This window comes from Pocillopora damicornis, chromosome 13 (assembly GCF_964200805.1).
Source record: "Pocillopora damicornis chromosome 13, jaPocDami1.2, whole genome shotgun sequence".
In the NCBI taxonomy this organism is placed as follows: Eukaryota; Metazoa; Cnidaria; class Anthozoa; order Scleractinia; family Pocilloporidae; genus Pocillopora; species Pocillopora damicornis.
The window spans coordinates 8,383,341-8,400,645 of record NC_142682.1 but is presented as its reverse complement, the minus strand read 5'-3'; the positions used below and the strand labels follow the sequence as shown (position 1 = coordinate 8,400,645).

The window sequence follows — 17,305 nt, the reverse complement described above, 5'->3', positions numbered from 1 at the left end:
AAGGAAACATATTTGAAAGTTCGACAGCTCTCTTCCATCAAAAAGTGACTTTTTTGAAAATTGCGAAACAATTTTGAGCTACTCATTGAAAAAAAAAAATTTTTGAGGACCGAAGATTCAATTTCGCGAAATCTTTTGTTGCCTTAAATGCTCCCTCGGCATGCTCCTAGTCCTCTACTAGAACGCCTCTCAAGCGAGCGCTCCTTTTGACGTGGCTGAGTTTAATAGACTCATAAACTCTTTCATGAAAAGCTTATTGTCTTAGGGTTTAGAGGCAAAACGTTTTAAAAGAAAGCTTATTTTAAAGTTACATTCGCAATGAAACAACAACAGCATACTCAAGCACGTCGCCTGAACAACGTTTTTTCTGTTGAGTCGACCTCAGCGATATTTCAAAGGAATTTTTACGTGAAATTCGGCAGGTACCGCGACCTTTCCCATACATGGTTGTTTCAGGAGGTTGTTCCTTGAACGTAAATCAACTTAATGTATGTGTTTAATTTTTTCATGTTACATTTTTTAATTTTACATTACTTGTCCGTTGGGTCGATGGCCAAGGTCTCTGACCAGTGTGGCCATTCCCTATGAGGTCACTGAAGGCCGATTTACACGACAGAAAATTTTTGGCACGGCTCGGATAAAATTGGTACGCGTACCAGAAACATTGGTTCGGCACGGATGAATTTAGTTGTGCAAACAACTTTGCCTCATCCATGCCGACCGATGTTTCTGGCACCCAAACCAAAGTTTTATCCGTGCTCGGACTTACTCGCGAGGTAGTCTGAGCACGGATAAAATTGGTACGCATTCCAAAAACTCTAGCCCGGGTCGGATAAAGTGCGTAGTGTAAACGATAAGCCGTGCCAAACCAACATTTTCCGAGTGAGCCTTTATGCGATTAGTCAGCACCATTTGTTGGGAGCATGTGCAGAAAGTTCACTTCACGTTTCAACATGGCGGAAGTAAACTCCAAAGGAAAGTCGCCCAAAAAATCGCGTGGATACTCATGGAAAGAGGAAGATGTAAAGGAATTAATTCAAATAATGCAAGAAGAGACAGTTATGTTTAGTCTGGATAATGCGAAGACGCCAAAGGAGAAAAGGGCCGCTTACAAAACTGTTCAAGTACAGATTCAAAAGAAAGGTAAGCTGATCGATGTTTATGCCCCAGTGGTTTATGCGAAAGGTTTTCAATGAAAAACTAGTTAGATCGAAATTAGTACTTTCCATTTGTAACAGGGGCTCTTCAAATTTAATCGTGATGCTAGTTAAGGGACTGGATGTTATTTTCGCTCACCATTTCATATGTCAGATAATGCAAGCCTTGATGAAGAGAAGTGTTTGTTGTAGAATACCTGGCAACTTAGCCTCTTTGTTTTGTAGGTATTAATATCAGTTTAGATGCCATCATTAACAAATGGAAAAAGCTGAGACAGCAGTACAAACAACATCACGGTAAGCAAAAAAGAAGTGGCAGTGAACGTCAGAAAAAATGGAAGTTTTTTGATGAGATGGATCAAGCATGTGGTCACAGGGACACATCTTCACCTGCATGCCTTATTGATTCAAGTGCACCTGCTGAAAGTACAGGTTTGTTTCATCATCGTCGTCGTCATCGTCGTCGTCGTCGTCATCATCATCATCATGATGATGATGATGTTCGCCAGTCACTACAGCCTGAAGTAACATTATCATTTACCAAAATTAACAAGATTTTGATTTGTTATGCTGACAGAAGTGGTAGCTCAGTATGTTACTGTCTTACAAACTTTTACTAAATGCAACTTTGGAATCACATAATTTTCTTGTACTTCCCCTGTTTACCTTACCTTCTCTGTGTTCGTAATTATTTTGTTCCCCTGTTAAGATTTGGATAGCGGAACAGAAGGGAACATCGAGGACGAAACCAACGTCGAATCTGGTGATGAAGCTGACAATGAAGAGTTGAGCTCAAATTCAAAAGGCAGTGTCGAGGGAAGCAGTAGGGCAAGAGAGGAAAGACTAAGTGGGGCAAAAAAACCCAAATTGGAGATGGAAGCGGAAGCAAAAACTGATACGAAAAAAAACAAAGTTGTCAAGAAAGGCAAAATGACCAGATTTGAGAAATCGTTTGCAGTGTTAACCGAGAGCTTCAAAACTGCCGCTGAACAGGAGATGGACATGCTTGTAAAGCTTGAGAACATGTGCCAAAAAGAAATGTTGGTGCACGAAATACGGCTGAAAGAATTAGAGAATGAGCGTCGCAGGGAGGAGCGACAACATGAGCTGATGTTGGTTAATCTTTTAAGCCAAAATAGAAATCCATTTCAAAGAATGGATTTCTATGAAGGAAGCAACCCTGTCCACAGTGGCAGTGAGAGCAGCTTTTATGAAATGTAAAGACTTATAGTTTTCAGAGGTTGCCGTTGGTTGTTGTTGATGTGAAGAGACAATTTGTGAAAAGGCTTTTTTCCCTCTGTTTTGTAACCATCTGGTTCACATCTTTCATACGGAAATAGTTTTACGTGACTGTTTATTGTCCTTGAGACCAAATCATTTGGTCATTTTAAAGAAGGTTAAAATCAGCAAGGGAATATATTGTTCTGCACACTATTGATGCATTGTGTTTTAGAAAACATGGGTAAGAACCAGAATTAAAGACTTTTTTAAGTGTAAGAAATTTTGGCGTTGTTTAAGCTGACATCTTACTGATATGAAGCTGGAATAGAAGTTAAAAGTTATGTTCATCAGGACTAACAAGTTTCTGTTACAAATTTATTATATTGTTAATTTAAGAACCACTTGTGGAACAAATTTGTTACTATCATTGTTAATATTTCTCTGAAAACCACTTTCAAATAAAGTTGCTGTTTGAACTGTTTTTATTGTGATCATCATTGGTTTATTTATAATTTACACGAGAAACTCAACAGACTAATTACTTTTTTTTTCAATTGATGTTAAAACCTCGCACAAGCAGAGATACAACTTTTTGATTGCAAAATTAAACAAAACCTCCCACAAAAAAGTGCAAGATGTCATTGATACAACAATTCATATGATAAACTCAGGATCCATGGCAGCAACTGTCTAACTGTAATGAATGTGAAAGTGTTTTGTGACTGTGAAATTATTCACCACCCCTTCCAATATGTCGGCCCTCTGGTGTCCTAAAGAATAGTGCAAGGGCATCTCGAATGTTGGCAGCATCTGTTTCAGTCTGTCTTTCGATAATTGCCAATGGGATGATGTCGGGCTGTTCAACAGCATTCTGTATATCCTCGAGCCATTCTTCTAAACAGGCACCCCTCTTTAATTCACAGATGTTATGAAGGATGCATGAAGCAACCACAAGGTAACATGTGGAGTCAACAGCCATATCAACACGCTTAAGAACTCATCGAAAACGTCCTTTCCATCTACCAAATGTGTCCTCTACAGTCATACGTGTTCTGCTAAGCCTATAATTAAAGTGCCTCTGCCAGTTGGGTGTGTTTTGATTTTCTGGGTAAGCTTTTATTAGCCAGTCCAAGAGAGGGTAAGCAGGGTCGCCAAGAATAACAGGAGCAATATCAATACCGAGTATTGTTTCTTTGATATTGGGATCAAAAAGATCTCCTTTACATCCACGATTATAAATTTCTGAATTAGAAAGCACTCTTGCGTCATGGACGCTGCCTGGCCAACCAATGACCACATCTCGAAATAAGTACTTTGAGTCCACCATTGCCTGCAGCACTATACTGTGATAAGATTTCCTATTTATATAATCAGTACGATTTTCCAGAGGAGCTTGTTTTGGAATGTGGGTGCCATCTATAGCACCTGCACATGAGGGAAATCCCCATTTCTCCTTGTAGAGCTTCATGACTTCACTCAAATCTTCTCCCTTTGGTATTGACAAGAAATCTGTTTTCAGCTTTTTTGTTATTGCTTTGCAAACATCTTTTATGCAAAGACAAACAAACGACTTTGATAACCCAAATAAGTTTGCTATTGTCCGGTATTCCGCTGTGGAGCTCATGTAATAAAGTGTTATGGCTGTTCTCTTCCTTGGGGAGATGGCTTTACGCATTGAAGTATCCTGACGACCAATTTCGTCTTCAATCTGTGAAACAATGTATTCAAATGTTGTTTTGGAAACACGAAAGTTATCGTACCACTCCTTGTCGGTGAATGCGGTTTCCACGATCTGAAACCATTGATCTGTGCGTGCCAATGTCCAGAATCTTCGCTCTATAGTATTACAAGCTAGCATGGATGCAATTATCAACAATTTGTATATTCTTCTTCTTTTTCTGTTCTTCTGGAAAGATAAAGACGAAAAGCTTGACTTCGTAATTCCTTTCGAAAAGACGCTAGATCTTTTTAGCAGGAGAAACTCAAGATACTTTTCGTCCGCCATGATGTTCTTACTTAGCAAGCCGCATGCGTACAAAGCGAGAATTGCAAACGCTGGCCAAGATGTTGAGCCTTTTACCCGAACCAAGACGTTAATTCCAACCGCTTAGCACGGCAGAAAAAAGGACGTGTAAACAAGCACCAGTGCTACTTTTTTTTGGTACGCGAACCGTTTTTACCCGAGCCGTACCAAAAATTTTCTTTCGTGTAAATCGGCCTTGAGCCGCAACAACTCGACACGAACTTGTTTAAAGTCCTGCCTGCTTTTTTCTTTTCTCTTTCATTTTTTTGTTTTTGTTTGTTTGTTTTGTGATACGCGAAGAAGTAATTGTAACCTAATGCAAGTATTAGACCTTTCCCTATCTCTCTTCTGTGTATCATTGGCATGACTAACGATGTCGCTCGTGGTTGAATTTACCATCCAATCAAAGTGTTCAAAAAAGAGGCGTGAAACGCCCTCTTCACGAATTTGCAGGCGGCAAGTAGGGCCAATAAGCTGAGAGATATCAGTGGCGATCTTGTAGAAGAATGAAATGTGAACATAAAATCTGTCACTTAAAATGTTGAAACAAAAAAGTCAGCGTTAGCAATCGTTTCTCACATCTATATTTTTTCTCCATATTGAAACAAATTATTCCCTTCCTTTCCAATGGCTTCCCCTTCGACAAAGTTGTGCATGAGTAAAAGTGGTGACCTTAACTTCAACGTGCACAAGCAAAGGTAATCATGGAATATCACGAAAAAGAAATTGTCGTGATCTTGAACAAAATTCTCACAGTTAGCAATAATAGGGAAAAAAACAGGCCAACAGCCGTCCGGATCTAGCGAAATGTTGTGAGGACATTCACTGAGGTTTGGCCGACTTTCACACATTGGGTGTTAGTACTCGTGTGGTCTTTAAGTCGCGATCGCTATCTTTTTTTCTAACAAAAATGCCTTCATTTGTACTAAAATGCCCTATTCATTATACCATTTCGGTGTTTTGATTGGGCATCAATGGAAAGGAGGCTTGTTGCGTTGGCATTAAGCGTAGGCAGAACCTCAGAACAGATTGTTAAGTGTGCGCTCCGTAAGTCAAGGTTCAATCAGAAAATCAAGCATGTCGTCTTCACAAGACTATTTTGATTTTATCGACCTTACCGGTTTCCCACAGGAATTTTTATGTGAGATTTAGTACGTATCGCGAACTTTTCAAGTCATGGTTGTCTTATGGTTATTCCTAATTTATCTTTATTCATGTTGCAGTACTTGTTCAATGGTCGATGCTAAAATATGTCACCCGTGTGGTCATTCTGTTTGTGGTCACTGCGCCGAACGAATGGTGGAAAATGGGGCACGTAATTGCCATATGTGCTGGCAGCCAAGAATAAAGTTTCTGTAGAAACTTGTTTGCGGCTAAAATGATGCAAGGCATGACAGCCAAGTGCCTGGGTTGTGAGAGGGATGTGCCCCTCGAGGATATCAGGCAGAATGTTATCCATGACTGCCAAGAAATCGAGCAGCACTGGGGCTTGTGCTCAGCCAAGTTTAAGCGGGGAGATGCGTTACAGCACAAGTCAGTCTGCCCAGAAGAAGAGATATGGTGTGCCTGTGGGCAACAACTCCTCCGCAAAGAGAAACCTCTACATTTGAAAGCGGATTGTGATTATGTCGACGTGTCCTGCCCTCTGGGGTGTACTTCCACCATGAAAAGGTCAGATAGTAATGCTCAATATAGTAAATGTTCAAAACGGGTCAAAGCTTTTTCGTGAAGCTTTACTAGTTGAACAAGATAACAAATAAACTGGTCAAGCGATCAAACTTGAGCTTAAAAATTATGAGCACTACAGGAGATACCAAGGCTCTAACACTCTTCAGTGATGGTTCGGACAAATTATTTCGACAGATGGACAGGATTCATACTTTGCAAACTTTTGCGAGAATCTGTTGATCTTCTTGTAAAGTACTGTTGTCTAGTCCATTTTCAAGTGTGACCCTAGTTTTGCAATCGGAACAAGATTGTAATTTTCATCTGAGCACAATAACTTTGGACTAACGCAATAGTTTTGAGACATTTGCACAAACTGATTTTGAGAAATTCGCACTTAAGTCTTGACGGATGACGTCTATAATATCATTGGCAATTTCATTTTTTATTATAGTTTTTTTGGCATGTTGAAAGTCTTCACGGCCAGGTGATTCTGGTACCTGGTCTCGTCATTTCCATTGCGTTTACATAAATTTATCAGTAGTGGGCCTCGCTCGTGCAAATTGTTTCCCGGAAAGCTCGCGCTTTGTCATTGTCATGGATGTTCTGCAGAACATACTTCAGAACTTTTGCCAAGTGCGACGTATGCCGCACTGAATTTCATTTAAAATTCGAAGCGCACATTTCAGGCGTCCAATCCATTGGGCTGAACGCAAAACAATTTAGGGTTTTAGAGGGGCTGAATGAGGAACACTTTTAAAACCTTTTTTCATTTAAAATCTTTTCGATCATGTAACAATTAGCGTTTTCCTTCCGGTAGTGCTTTTGGGTGTCAATTAAACGCCACGTCAACGAATTACACAAAACAACCATTAAAGCGACATATTTATAACTTAGCCTCTATCGTGAATGTCAACTGTGGCTTACTTACTTGCTCATGTGTTTCAAACTCGACAAAGCGACGAGTATAGCGGTAATTATTTTCATACTAAAATTTGGGATCACTCAAGGTTTCTGGTAAATCTGCCCTTGATTTTCCAATCGAGCCTCCATTTTTCAATCGAGCCTCCATTTTCCAATCGAGCCTCCATTTTCCAATCAAGCCTCCATTTTTCAATCGAGCCTCGTTTCTTTAATAATTTAAACCCATATGCTTTTGTAACGGCAAACTTAGAATCCCTAACATTGTGTGATCGACAGTATGCACCAAGCAGCAATAATTAAATAAATAAATAAAAACAAGAAAAATAACGAGAAAATGACAAAAAAGAAAAGAGTAAAAACACCAGGATTAATGAGAGTTTTTATCGTGGGTGCAACAGATTATTTTCGGCACATTTGAAAAAAAGTATAGTCTGCCTTTAGAAGATTGTAAGCATTCCCTCTTCGTTTAAGAAAAAGCGAAAAGAAAAATAGAGGAACGAAAAATTGGCCTGGCAGCGAATCTGGGTTTCTGGGCGGTCATTTATAACACGCGCTTTTTTTTCACAGTTTAGGTATATTTGAGTGATTCAGTTTTCGTTCATCTTTCCTTCCTTCAATAATCGTTATCACAGTTTATTTCATGTTATATATATACAAACTGGAATTTATATTATTTTAAGAACTTAACTAACCCGTGAAGCCCTTAGTCTAACAATCATAGAAATCCGTTTACAACACCGTAAAAAAATTAAAAGTTTTTATCGTGGATAGAGCGTGTCATTTCTAGCACAGACTAAAAAGAAAAAAAAGTCAGGGTCTAGCTTTAACAGACCAGAGAGCATAAAATAGCGTTAGTTTTGGTGGAATTTGGGTACTCCCACTTCTTCAAAGAAAAAGCGGCAAAAGAAATCACATTAAGAAAATTAGCAGCTAATGAGGCTGACGCGGACCTACAATTAACCAATAAAATATAACATAGCAAATAAAACAATTTACCCTATTATTGTGAGAGATTATTCAGCGTTAATTGATTTCCGGTTGATTTTTTGCGATAAGTGACAGATGATTGAACAATAGGATCATATTATATATTTAAATTGAGAGAGACCAGAGCGTGGGAAAGAGAACGGTGAGAGAGAGCGGGAGATTAAGTTGATTTTATAAAATAAAACGTGAAGTTTCGGAACATAGCAGATTCTTTAGTCTCATTTCCGACACAGTGGCACCTCCGACGGGACGCGCGAAGCATGGAGGAACTAACCAAAGAAGCAGAGGCTAAATTGCAGATGTTGCTGTACACTAATGGAAAAACACGTGGCATTGTGGAAAAGGGAAACCTAGGAGCGGTCGCGCGACATCGCGACAACCTACAAGCATTAGTAAAAGAAGTAGACGCGCTTAAACTAAAGGTTGAACAGACCATGTTCAAGGCCGGGAAAAGTGCAGAAGACGTTGGAAGTTGGAGCAGCAGCATTGAAGAACCGATCGCCGAAGCTGACGAAGAAGTTTCGCGACTAGAAAAATGGCTCGTGGAGATGAATGGAGAGATTGAACATCGAAAGCACAAGGACGAAGAAGAAAGGAAAGCCCGTGCTCGTGAAGAGGAGCTTAAATTCGAAAGAGAGCAAATGGAGATGAAGCTAGAATTCGAACGCCAACTGGAAGAGACCAAGGCAAAACAGCAACCTGTTGAGAAGGTTAATCAGACTGAACAAAGGACAACAAAGCTACCGAAACTACAGATCACAAAGTTTAATGGGACGTATGAAGCATGGCTGCCGTTCTGGAACAAATTTCAAGCTGAAATTGATAAGGCAAACCTTGCATCTGTGACCAAGTTTGCATACCTAAAAGAGCTGGTAGATCCAAAGGTTCGAGCGGAGATAGACGGACTGCCTTTCACAACAGAGGGCTACGAAAGGGCAAAGAATATCCTCATCGGCGAATATGGGAAAACGAGCGAGATCGTGAATGCGTACGTCCAGAACATCGCGAATTTACCTGTCATTACAGGAACACAACCTGCACCTATCCACGAATTTTACAAGAAGCTCGTGTACAATGTGCAATCTTTGGAGACACTGGGCAAATTGAAAGACGTCACTGGAAATGTAACAAGTGTGCTCGACAAACTAAAGGGTGTAAAAGCAGACCTAGTGAGAGGACAAATGGACTGGCAGGACTGGGACTTCTCACAGTTGATAAAAGCTTTGAAAAGTTGGAAGGAAATCAACCCCATTGGGAGCGGCGCGGATAATGCGGGAAAGCAAGGTGCTAAATTCCGCGATCGCGAGAAAACATTTCACGCAAACGAAACTACGCCAACACAAAGAGGGTGCGTCTACTGTGACGCAACTGACCACAGAGCTGTGAATTGCGACAAGTTTGTGACAGTTGGAGACCGCAGGAAACAATTAGGACTGAAACAGCTTTGTTTTAACTGCACCGGAAGTCGACACCGTGCTTCTGAGTGCAAAAGCCGTTCTGGCTGCCAGATCTGCAGTCGAAGACATCATACGTCGATCTGTGACAAACATACATCGCGAGACCAGCTGATGACCACAACGAGCGTAGAAAGGAAAGGAGTGGTGTATCCTATGGTAACAGTTGACGTGAATGGTGTTAAATGCCGAGCATTGTTGGATACAGGAGCCGGAAGTTCCTACGCTTCATCAACGCTTCTGAACTGTTTACATTTGCGCCCTATCCGTCAACAATTCAAGCGCATTGAAATGATGTTTGGTACTTCAAACAAAGCGATAGACATCTATGGCCTACAAATTCGAAGCGTCGATGGTAAATTCACCTTAGAAGCCAAAGTAAACAAAGTCGACCGCAATGAGTTGTTGACATTGGAAAACCCAAAATGCGCAGAAATCGTAGCTCAGTTTTCTCACTTGAAGGACAATCCAAGTGGAGACCAGGAAATCGTTTACGAAGAATTCAAAGAGCAACTAACTAGGAGTTCAGAAGGCTGGTACGAGACGAACTTGCCCTGGAAAGGAAATCACCCCCCCCTACCGAACAATCACACTGGAAGTTTAAAACGTCTCAAAAATCTCGTGCAGAAGTTAGAGATACAAGGCGAGCTGGAGAGGTACAACGACATTATCCAGACTCAACTTAGCCAAGGGATCGTAGAACACGCTGACAAGGTGGTCAAGGACGGAAAAGAGTTCTACATTCCTCATAAAGCGGTCGTGCGCGAGAATGCAGAATCTACAAAGATACGCATTGTTTATGATGCTTCTGCAAGAGCTAATGCAAGTGTCCCCTCACTCAACGAGTGCCTCGAAATCGGCCCTCCACTACAGAACCAGCTTTGGAACGTGCTGGTACGAAATAGGTTCTATCCCGTGGCAATAGCTGGCGACTTAAAACAAGCATTTTTGCAAATTCGCGTCCGAAGAGAAGACTGAGATGCCTTACGCTTTCATTGGATAAAGGATCTGGCAAGCAAACAAGTAGATACCTTGCGATTCACTCGAGTACTTTTTGGTTTGGCACCGTCTCCATTCCTCTTGGCCGCAGTTATCAAAGAACATCTACAGCGATAAAAAATGGTGAACCCGGAATTAGTAGAGGAGATAGAGCGCAGTATGTACGTGGATGATTTAATCAGTGGTGGGGAGACAACAGAACGAGCGTTAGAAATCAAGATGACAGCCACGACCATCTTTGGTGAGGCGACCTTCAAGCTGCACAAGTGGCATTCCAACGATCGGGAACTAGAAGTTGAAACTGCGACTGTAGATGAAGAAAGTCAGAGTTACGCCAAACAACAGCTGGGAACCAGAAAGGGCGAATCAAAACTGCTAGGAGTCCCCTGGGACAAAGGAAAGGACGAAATTAAAGTCAGCTTCCCGATTTCAACCGCTGAGCCGACAAAAAGAGGTATTCTTGGAAAAGTCGCAAAAATCTACGATCCACTCGGTCTGGCTTCACCCGTGACCCTCTCTGGAAAAATGCTCTACAGAGATGCCTGCGACACGAAGATCGCATGGGATAGGCCCTTACCAAGTGACTTACAAGCCAAAACAGAAGGAAAGGCCTATCTTGCATTGTACGTGTGCAGTCTTACCCGAGGATTATTCCTGGAAGTACTACCAAACCTGGCAACCAGTGAATTCCTAAGAAGTCTAAAACGGCTCATCGCGCGCTGTGGGCGTCCGAAGAAGATATATTCCGACAATGGCAAAACCTTTTTTGGCGCCGAGAAGTGGCTCAAACAAGTTATGCGTGACGAGAAGACACAAGATTACTTAGCAAATGAGAACATCAAGTGGCAATTCAACCTCAGCCGCGCCGCTTGGTGGGGAGGACAGTTCGAGCGCCTCATCGCACTGGTAAAAACAGCTTTAAACAAGACTATCGGATGCGGAATGTTGACCTGGACAGAGCTGTGTGAAGTGGTACTGGATGTGGAGATTGCTTTGAATAATCGCCCTTTATGTTACGTCGAAGACATACAGTTACCCGTGCTTACCCCTAACTCACTGCTATTTCTTCGATCAAACCAGCTACCAGAACTGGAACCACGCCATCTAAGAGAATTTGATCTGCGTAGAAGAGCTAAATATTTGCGAAGGTGCAAGCAGGCTTTGTGGACCAGGTGGACTACAGAATATTTACGAGGGTTGAGAGAACGGCACCGGATGAAACACAAGGGTCAAACCACGCCCCTGGCCAAAGGAGAGGTAGTCATCATCAAGGACGAGGAACGAAATCGCAATAAATGGAAAATTGGAATCGTGGAAGATCTGATTTCGGGACGAGATGGAATCGTTCGAGCTGCCAAACTTCGAGCGGGGAAAGGAACACTTGAACGGGCGGTACGACACCTTTACCCACTGGAGCTGTCCTGCGATCGGGAGAATGTACAGGCTCCTCTGCAGCTCAACCCCTTAGCCCCAACATTCAGGCCCAGGAGGGATGCAGCCGCTCGTTATCGCATTCAAGACGCGAACATTGATGCTGATTAGAGATATTTAGGAACACGGAACTGATATACTGAACTGACTCTCTGTTTCGTTCATTGAATTTCAAATTTCATCGAGTGCGCCATTCTAGTGTTTTTCTCCGTTGAGAAAAACAGGGGAGTGTGTGAGAGATTATTCAGCGTTAATTGATTTCCGGTTGATTTTTTGCGATAAGTGACAGATGATTGAACAATAGGATCATATTATATATTTAAATTGAGAGAGACCAGAGCATGGGAAAGAGAACGGTGAGAGAGAGCGGGAGATTAAGTTGATTTTATAAAATAAAACGTGAAGTTTCGGAACATAGCAGATTCTTTAGTCTCATTTCCGACATTATATTGAAGTATACAATTGATCAAAAATAAATCAAGCATCATCTCTATAAAATAAAGTACATTGACAAAATAAAATTGCATGTTGCCCTTGAAACTTTGGTACAATATAATAAATATTTATATTATCTAATAATAAGCAAACTCGCTTTTCTTATTCATAGCCTCCTTTTCGAACGATAAATTATGGATATGAAATGCAGATGTTCTTAAGATGTTTTTCAAGTTAATTATGCTGACTCCAGAAAGCTCAACTTTGGTATTTATTAAGTCCATTGGCTTACTTAGTTCTGGTTATTTTTCTGTCAGTTTGTGTGATTTAGTTTTCGTTCGCATTTTTCATCCCTACATCGATTTTTATCAGTATGATTTCGTTATGTTCGCAGGTTAAATGAAAGAAGGATCAAACAACTGACATGTAACATTTATTTTGGCAAAAACTTTTTTTATTTTTATTCTCAATATTTCGATTTTGCAGCGCGCCCCTAAAGACCTTTTTGTAATGTTTGCTTTCGAAAACAATGTTTTTTAAAATAAATAAAGCTTTAGCTATTATTACCTATTGTGTTTGCAGACTTGTGCTTTTTTCCCTTGAGTCTTTGGGCTTTTCCAATTCATTGATTCAACAACGTGCCGCCAAAGTGCCTTTTGTACTATTTATTTTTGAAGACAGTGATTTTTAATAAATAAAGCCTTTGTTATTGTTACCTATTGTGTTTGCAGACTTGTGTTCTTTTCCCTCGAGTCTTTAGGCTTTAGTTTCTCGTAATTCGGCGAGGCTTCAGCCATAGGTACTCAAATTGATTCAATTAAACTGTGAAAAAATACCGATTGATGATATAAACTGTTAAGCTAATATCGTTGCATTCTAGTTTTCTGTATGTCGTATGTACCATTTTGATCCGAGAAATTCACACCATGTCGGGAATGGACAAAAGACCATTTTTTATCCACCCCTTAGAAAAAAGAAGAGCCCACTCTTTCGAGAAGGATTCTCTACAACGGAGGCTTTGAAATACGTTTTCGGAAAAATTGAAAAGATTATAATGATCACGTGTCCCTTCATTCCAAAGGAAAAAATTGTGCGCGTCTGGTCTCCGCGCAGATTCACTATATTGAAAGGCAGTTTTATTTGTATAATCCTCACGTTTGCTCGTGACTTGCAATCGTAACGGTTTGCAGCCTCTTTTAGTTGTCTGTTTTTTTTTGTTTGTTTTTTTTTTTGCAGCGTGCCGCCCAAGAGCCTTTTGTAATATTTGTTTTTGAAAAAAATTATCTTTCTATAAATAAAGCTTTAGTTATTATTACCTATTGTGTTTGCATACTCATGCCCTTTTCCCTCGAGGCTTTGGGCTCAAACAGAATCCTTTTTTTAGCAACAAGCCGCTAAAGTGCCTTTTGTGATAATTATTTTTTAAGACAATTTTTTAATTGATAAAGCCTTCGCTATTGTTACCTGTGGTGTTTGCAGAATCGAGTTCTTTTCCCTCGAGTCTTTAGACTTTTCCCTTTTGTGATATTTATTTTTGAAAAGAGCATTTTTGATTAATTAAAACCTTCATTAATGCTTGTTGTGTTTGCAGACCCATGTTCTCAGTTCTTTTGAGGATTAGGCTATATTAAACACAAGTCGTTTTCAATTGATTGATTTAGCATTGTGTAACGAAAGTGCCTTTTTAACTTAAGCATTGATTGCCCAATTCTCTAAAGACCTATTTCCCTGTGTGTTCTGTAGAGTTAAAGTGGGTAAAGTGAAGTGAACGGATATTTTATCGTTGAAAGTTACTCTCCTTTTCTGTGGTATTTGCTAATATGTCTGGATTGAGCCACTTCAACTGCGAGCTTTTACCCGATGCTAACACAGACGACCATTTAATTTGCCCAATATGGTAAGGTTTACTTTTATTGATTAGTTAACGTATTGTCTTTCAAAACTTGTCTAGGTCATAAGTTTTTTTAGTTTATTTGCCCTTTAATCTACCGGGCCATACGAGGCTGAATTGTTACCGTGAGTTCCATGAACGAGTTAAACTTTAGTGAGAACAGCAGCAACCTACCATCACTTCATTCGCCAATGTAGTTCTCTTTAGTGATCGCCGTGACATAAGCATAAGCCGACATAAGGACAATAACAAGAGCTAAAAATGTTCTTCTTGTGCTTATGCTATGCTTGCCTTTCGGAAATCGTAAGAACATAAGAGAAATAAGCGTTTGTCCGTCCCTTGTGAGATCATTCAATTCTCGTTAAAGTTCCGTACGAGAAAGTTTTCCCATGTGAGTTGTCACTGGACGTCGAGGCTTTGCTTGTGCGTGCTAGGGAGAATTGGGAACTTTTCCTTCTCCAGACCTGTCAAGCTTCATTGCGAAAGAAAAAAGAAAAGGTGACGACAAGGGAAGAGTCAGTTTAACTCCAAGTTCGGCAAAAAAAAGAGAATACAGATCAATCGCTAAGAAGAAGACCCAAAACAAGGGAAATTTATGGCAACTGCGTCCTGACCTCAAAACTCTAGCGACTTAGTTCAATGCGTGCGGTGCAAAGTATTTAGTGGAAGTGCATAAGAATTCCTATTCAAACCTTAATAAGAGTTCGAACAATTGACAGTTCACATTCTCTTTTGGCTTGTTAACTTGACAATGATTCGTAGCTCATTTACGATTAAAATTGATCAGTTTGTTTTTTTCCCTGGCGCTTATTACCGATTCCTTTTCCGAAAGCTTTCACCTTTAGTCCGGGTTAAGTTAAAAGACGCAGTAACCCAAGATGCGCAGATCTAAATTGTGCCATAAAGGCGGAAAAATTCATTTCCTTGGCTCGTAAAAGTGTTACTTACATAAAAACAAACACTTCTCTGTCCATCATGAAACACTTAGCCCGGTGTTCTTTCTAGTCTAACCATATCTTTGAATTTTTACTCTGGTAATTTTAGTCGCGGGTCTGGTTGCTCAAGGCAGATTTACCATTACTTTTAGGGAGAATTTTGATCATCTTTTGTTAAATTCATGAAGTATCCAGCAAACATCTTGTGTTCTTTTGATTTTTGTGCTGCTTTCATATTGGGTTAGTGCTAGTCGGTTATCAAAAGACGCGATTCGGCTGATTACGGTAGCCAACGCTTGCGCTCATGTTTAGGTTTTTTGCATTTATGCGTAGGTCCCCGTTGCGGGGCATACGCTAGGTGCCACCCTAGACGGGATCTGATGCCAGTTGTGTGTTTATAAATCTTTACGTGGATTGAAAGCTGTAAAATGAGTTCAAGTATTTTTTGTTGATGGAATCACGTTCTATTTTTTAGCAAGGAGCTGATGAACAGACCCGTGTCCTTATTGTGCGGACACAGTGGATGCCAAGAATGTATACATCAGCTTATTTCAAATCAATCCGGAGGTGGACGGGAAAAGGCGTGTGCAGTATGTCGGGAGCCAATCAACGAACACATGTTGAACATCAGCATACCCCTCAGTTCAGTCATTTCCAAATTGAATGTGAAATGCACAAACGTTGGCTGCTCGTGGGTCAGTGAGCATGGTTCTAAGGAGAGACATCAAGAGACCTGCTCATTCCTCCTTCTGGAATGCCCCAATGGCTGTCCTGGATCGCATTTGCGAGATTCACTTGAGCGTCACTTGGAGATCTGCCCTCAAGAGAAAGTACCTTGCAAGTACTGCACTGCTGAGGTGGAGAGGTATATACTAGATCAGCATGAACCAACCTGTCAAGAAAAGCCCGGACCATGTCCATTAAATTGTGGCCATAATTTGCCCAGGTCAGTTATCATTCAGTTATCGCCATGAATTGATTCACAAAATTTTGTCATCATTTTGTTAAAGAAAAGAGCATGGAAAAAAAAATTAATCAAAAGGACCAACACCCGGTTTTGCCCCAGTAGTAAAGCGCAGTTAAGGTAAAACTTGTTAAAATTTTTTTTGGCCTCTTGAAGGGTTAACCTGGTAATAGTAATAAAATTACCAAAGAAGCCCGATAACGTAAGATCCATGTGTGTCTATTTCAGGTCCCATGTTCACCTTCATTTGGACGAATGTCCTAAAAGAATGATGAAATGCAGCGTGGCCGGTTGTAACAATTTCTACCAGTTAGGGATGGAAAATGCCCACAACGAACTTTATCAAGGAAGCCACCAGTCGCTACTTAAGAGTCAAGTTGAAAGTCTTCAGCGCGCGATTTATGACAAGGTTTGTTGATCTCATTTAGGAGACTCGTTTTCAATTATAACAATTGAGATACTTTTCATTCAGTTAGAATTTCGATGTTTTCGTTTTTATTTGCTTTTGTTTCTTACTTTCAATAATAATAATAATAATGATGATAATATTATTATTATTATTATTATCGTTGTTTTTCTAAATATTGTTATTATTATTATTTGCAGTCTCAAGTTGCCGTGAAAAGGGAGTTTTCTAAGCGAAAGTGCTACCGATGGACAGTGCCGAAGTCGTCAAACCGAATTCCAAAAGATATTTCAAGTCCACTGTTTGGGTTTGAAAGTCACACATTTCGTGCCTGTGGAAGAGGACCTCTGGCCAAAATAGGCTGTTTCTAAATGCAGTGTTTGGCTCTTCGCCAATCACAGTTCAAACAAGGTATGAAAGTCAAAAGGCACTCCCACCCTGACTGTTATTAAGTGAAATGGTCGTATGGTAAATCAACTTGTCATTCACGAATGCAGAACTTAGCAATGGCAGTATAGACATCTTTTAATTTAAATCGTTAATCCAAACCTTCATTTATAACTTTTAACATTTATCGACTGTTTATTTGCGATATTTAAAACAGCATCATTCTATCAAATTCTAAACACTAATTAACCTACCCTTTTCTATCAGATTTGTTTTGTTAAACGAGGACGGAGTAATGAGAGTCTTTGATACCGAATGTGAAACCCTTATGGAGGATGAAATCATTGGGGCAAAGGAAGACTTGGGCCCGATTGAAAAAGAGCAAGATTTAATTATAAAACTAATTATAGCTATCTACATAGAATA

At 40.2% G+C, this 17,305-nt stretch overlaps 4 protein-coding genes and 1 pseudogene across 5 annotated transcripts in view; 3 read left to right on the top strand and 2 right to left on the bottom strand.

The window, feature by feature from the left end:
• The window catches only part of LOC149035334 (uncharacterized), a 121,770-nt pseudogene extending 111,876 nt beyond the window's left edge, over positions 1–9,894 (bottom strand). The window contains exon 1 of the transcript XR_016182064.1: positions 9,797–9,894. The product of XR_016182064.1 is annotated as an uncharacterized LOC149035334 (transcript). The remainder of the gene's footprint in view (positions 1–9,796) is intronic.
• On the top strand, positions 597–2,859 carry LOC149035336 (uncharacterized). The gene is made up of 3 exons (XM_089192122.1): positions 597–1,143; positions 1,383–1,589; positions 1,867–2,859. The coding sequence occupies exons 1-3, from the start codon at positions 924–926 to the stop codon at positions 2,376–2,378; spliced, it is 939 nt and encodes a 312-aa protein (XP_089048248.1). The 5' UTR covers positions 597–923; the 3' UTR covers positions 2,379–2,859.
• LOC149035335 (uncharacterized) lies at positions 3,376–4,383 on the bottom strand. The gene has a single exon (XM_089192505.1). It carries the CDS (start codon positions 4,381–4,383, stop codon positions 3,376–3,378), a length of 1,008 nt encoding a protein of 335 aa, XP_089048631.1.
• Positions 5,780–10,409, top strand: LOC149035333 (uncharacterized). Its single transcript, XM_089192504.1, has 3 exons — positions 5,780–6,095; positions 8,791–9,648; positions 9,748–10,409. The coding sequence occupies exons 1-3, from the start codon at positions 5,780–5,782 to the stop codon at positions 10,407–10,409; spliced, it is 1,836 nt and encodes a 611-aa protein (XP_089048630.1).
• Positions 10,410–13,233: 2,824 nt separating this feature from the next.
• LOC149035332 (TNF receptor-associated factor 4-like) lies at positions 13,234–16,504 on the top strand. Its single transcript, XM_089192503.1, has 3 exons — positions 13,234–14,193; positions 15,598–16,068; positions 16,315–16,504. Exons 1-3 carry the CDS (start codon positions 14,117–14,119, stop codon positions 16,502–16,504), a joined length of 738 nt encoding a protein of 245 aa, XP_089048629.1. The 5' UTR covers positions 13,234–14,116.
• The last annotated feature ends 801 nt before the right edge of the window (positions 16,505–17,305 follow it).

Coding starts and splice junctions, on each gene's coding strand:
- LOC149035335 (XM_089192505.1), bottom strand. CDS start 4,383: ATGGCGGACGAAAAGTATCTTGAGTTTCTCCTGCTAAAAAGATCTAGC.
- LOC149035336 (XM_089192122.1), top strand. CDS start 924: ATGTGCAGAAAGTTCACTTCACGTTTCAACATGGCGGAAGTAAACTCC. Junction 1,144..1,382: donor AGTACAGATTCAAAAGAAAG/GTAAGCTGATCG, acceptor TTTGTTTTGTAG/GTATTAATATCAGTTTAGAT. Junction 1,590..1,866: donor TGCACCTGCTGAAAGTACAG/GTTTGTTTCATC, acceptor TCCCCTGTTAAG/ATTTGGATAGCGGAACAGAA.
- LOC149035333 (XM_089192504.1), top strand. CDS start 5,780: ATGATGCAAGGCATGACAGCCAAGTGCCTGGGTTGTGAGAGGGATGTG. Junction 6,096..8,790: donor AGATAGTAATGCTCAATATA/GTAAATGTTCAA, acceptor ACAAATTTCAAG/CTGAAATTGATAAGGCAAAC. Junction 9,649..9,747: donor GTTGGATACAGGAGCCGGAA/GTTCCTACGCTT, acceptor CTTCAAACAAAG/CGATAGACATCTATGGCCTA.
- LOC149035332 (XM_089192503.1), top strand. CDS start 14,117: ATGTCTGGATTGAGCCACTTCAACTGCGAGCTTTTACCCGATGCTAAC. Junction 14,194..15,597: donor CATTTAATTTGCCCAATATG/GTAAGGTTTACT, acceptor TCTATTTTTTAG/CAAGGAGCTGATGAACAGAC. Junction 16,069..16,314: donor TGTGGCCATAATTTGCCCAG/GTCAGTTATCAT, acceptor TGTCTATTTCAG/GTCCCATGTTCACCTTCATT.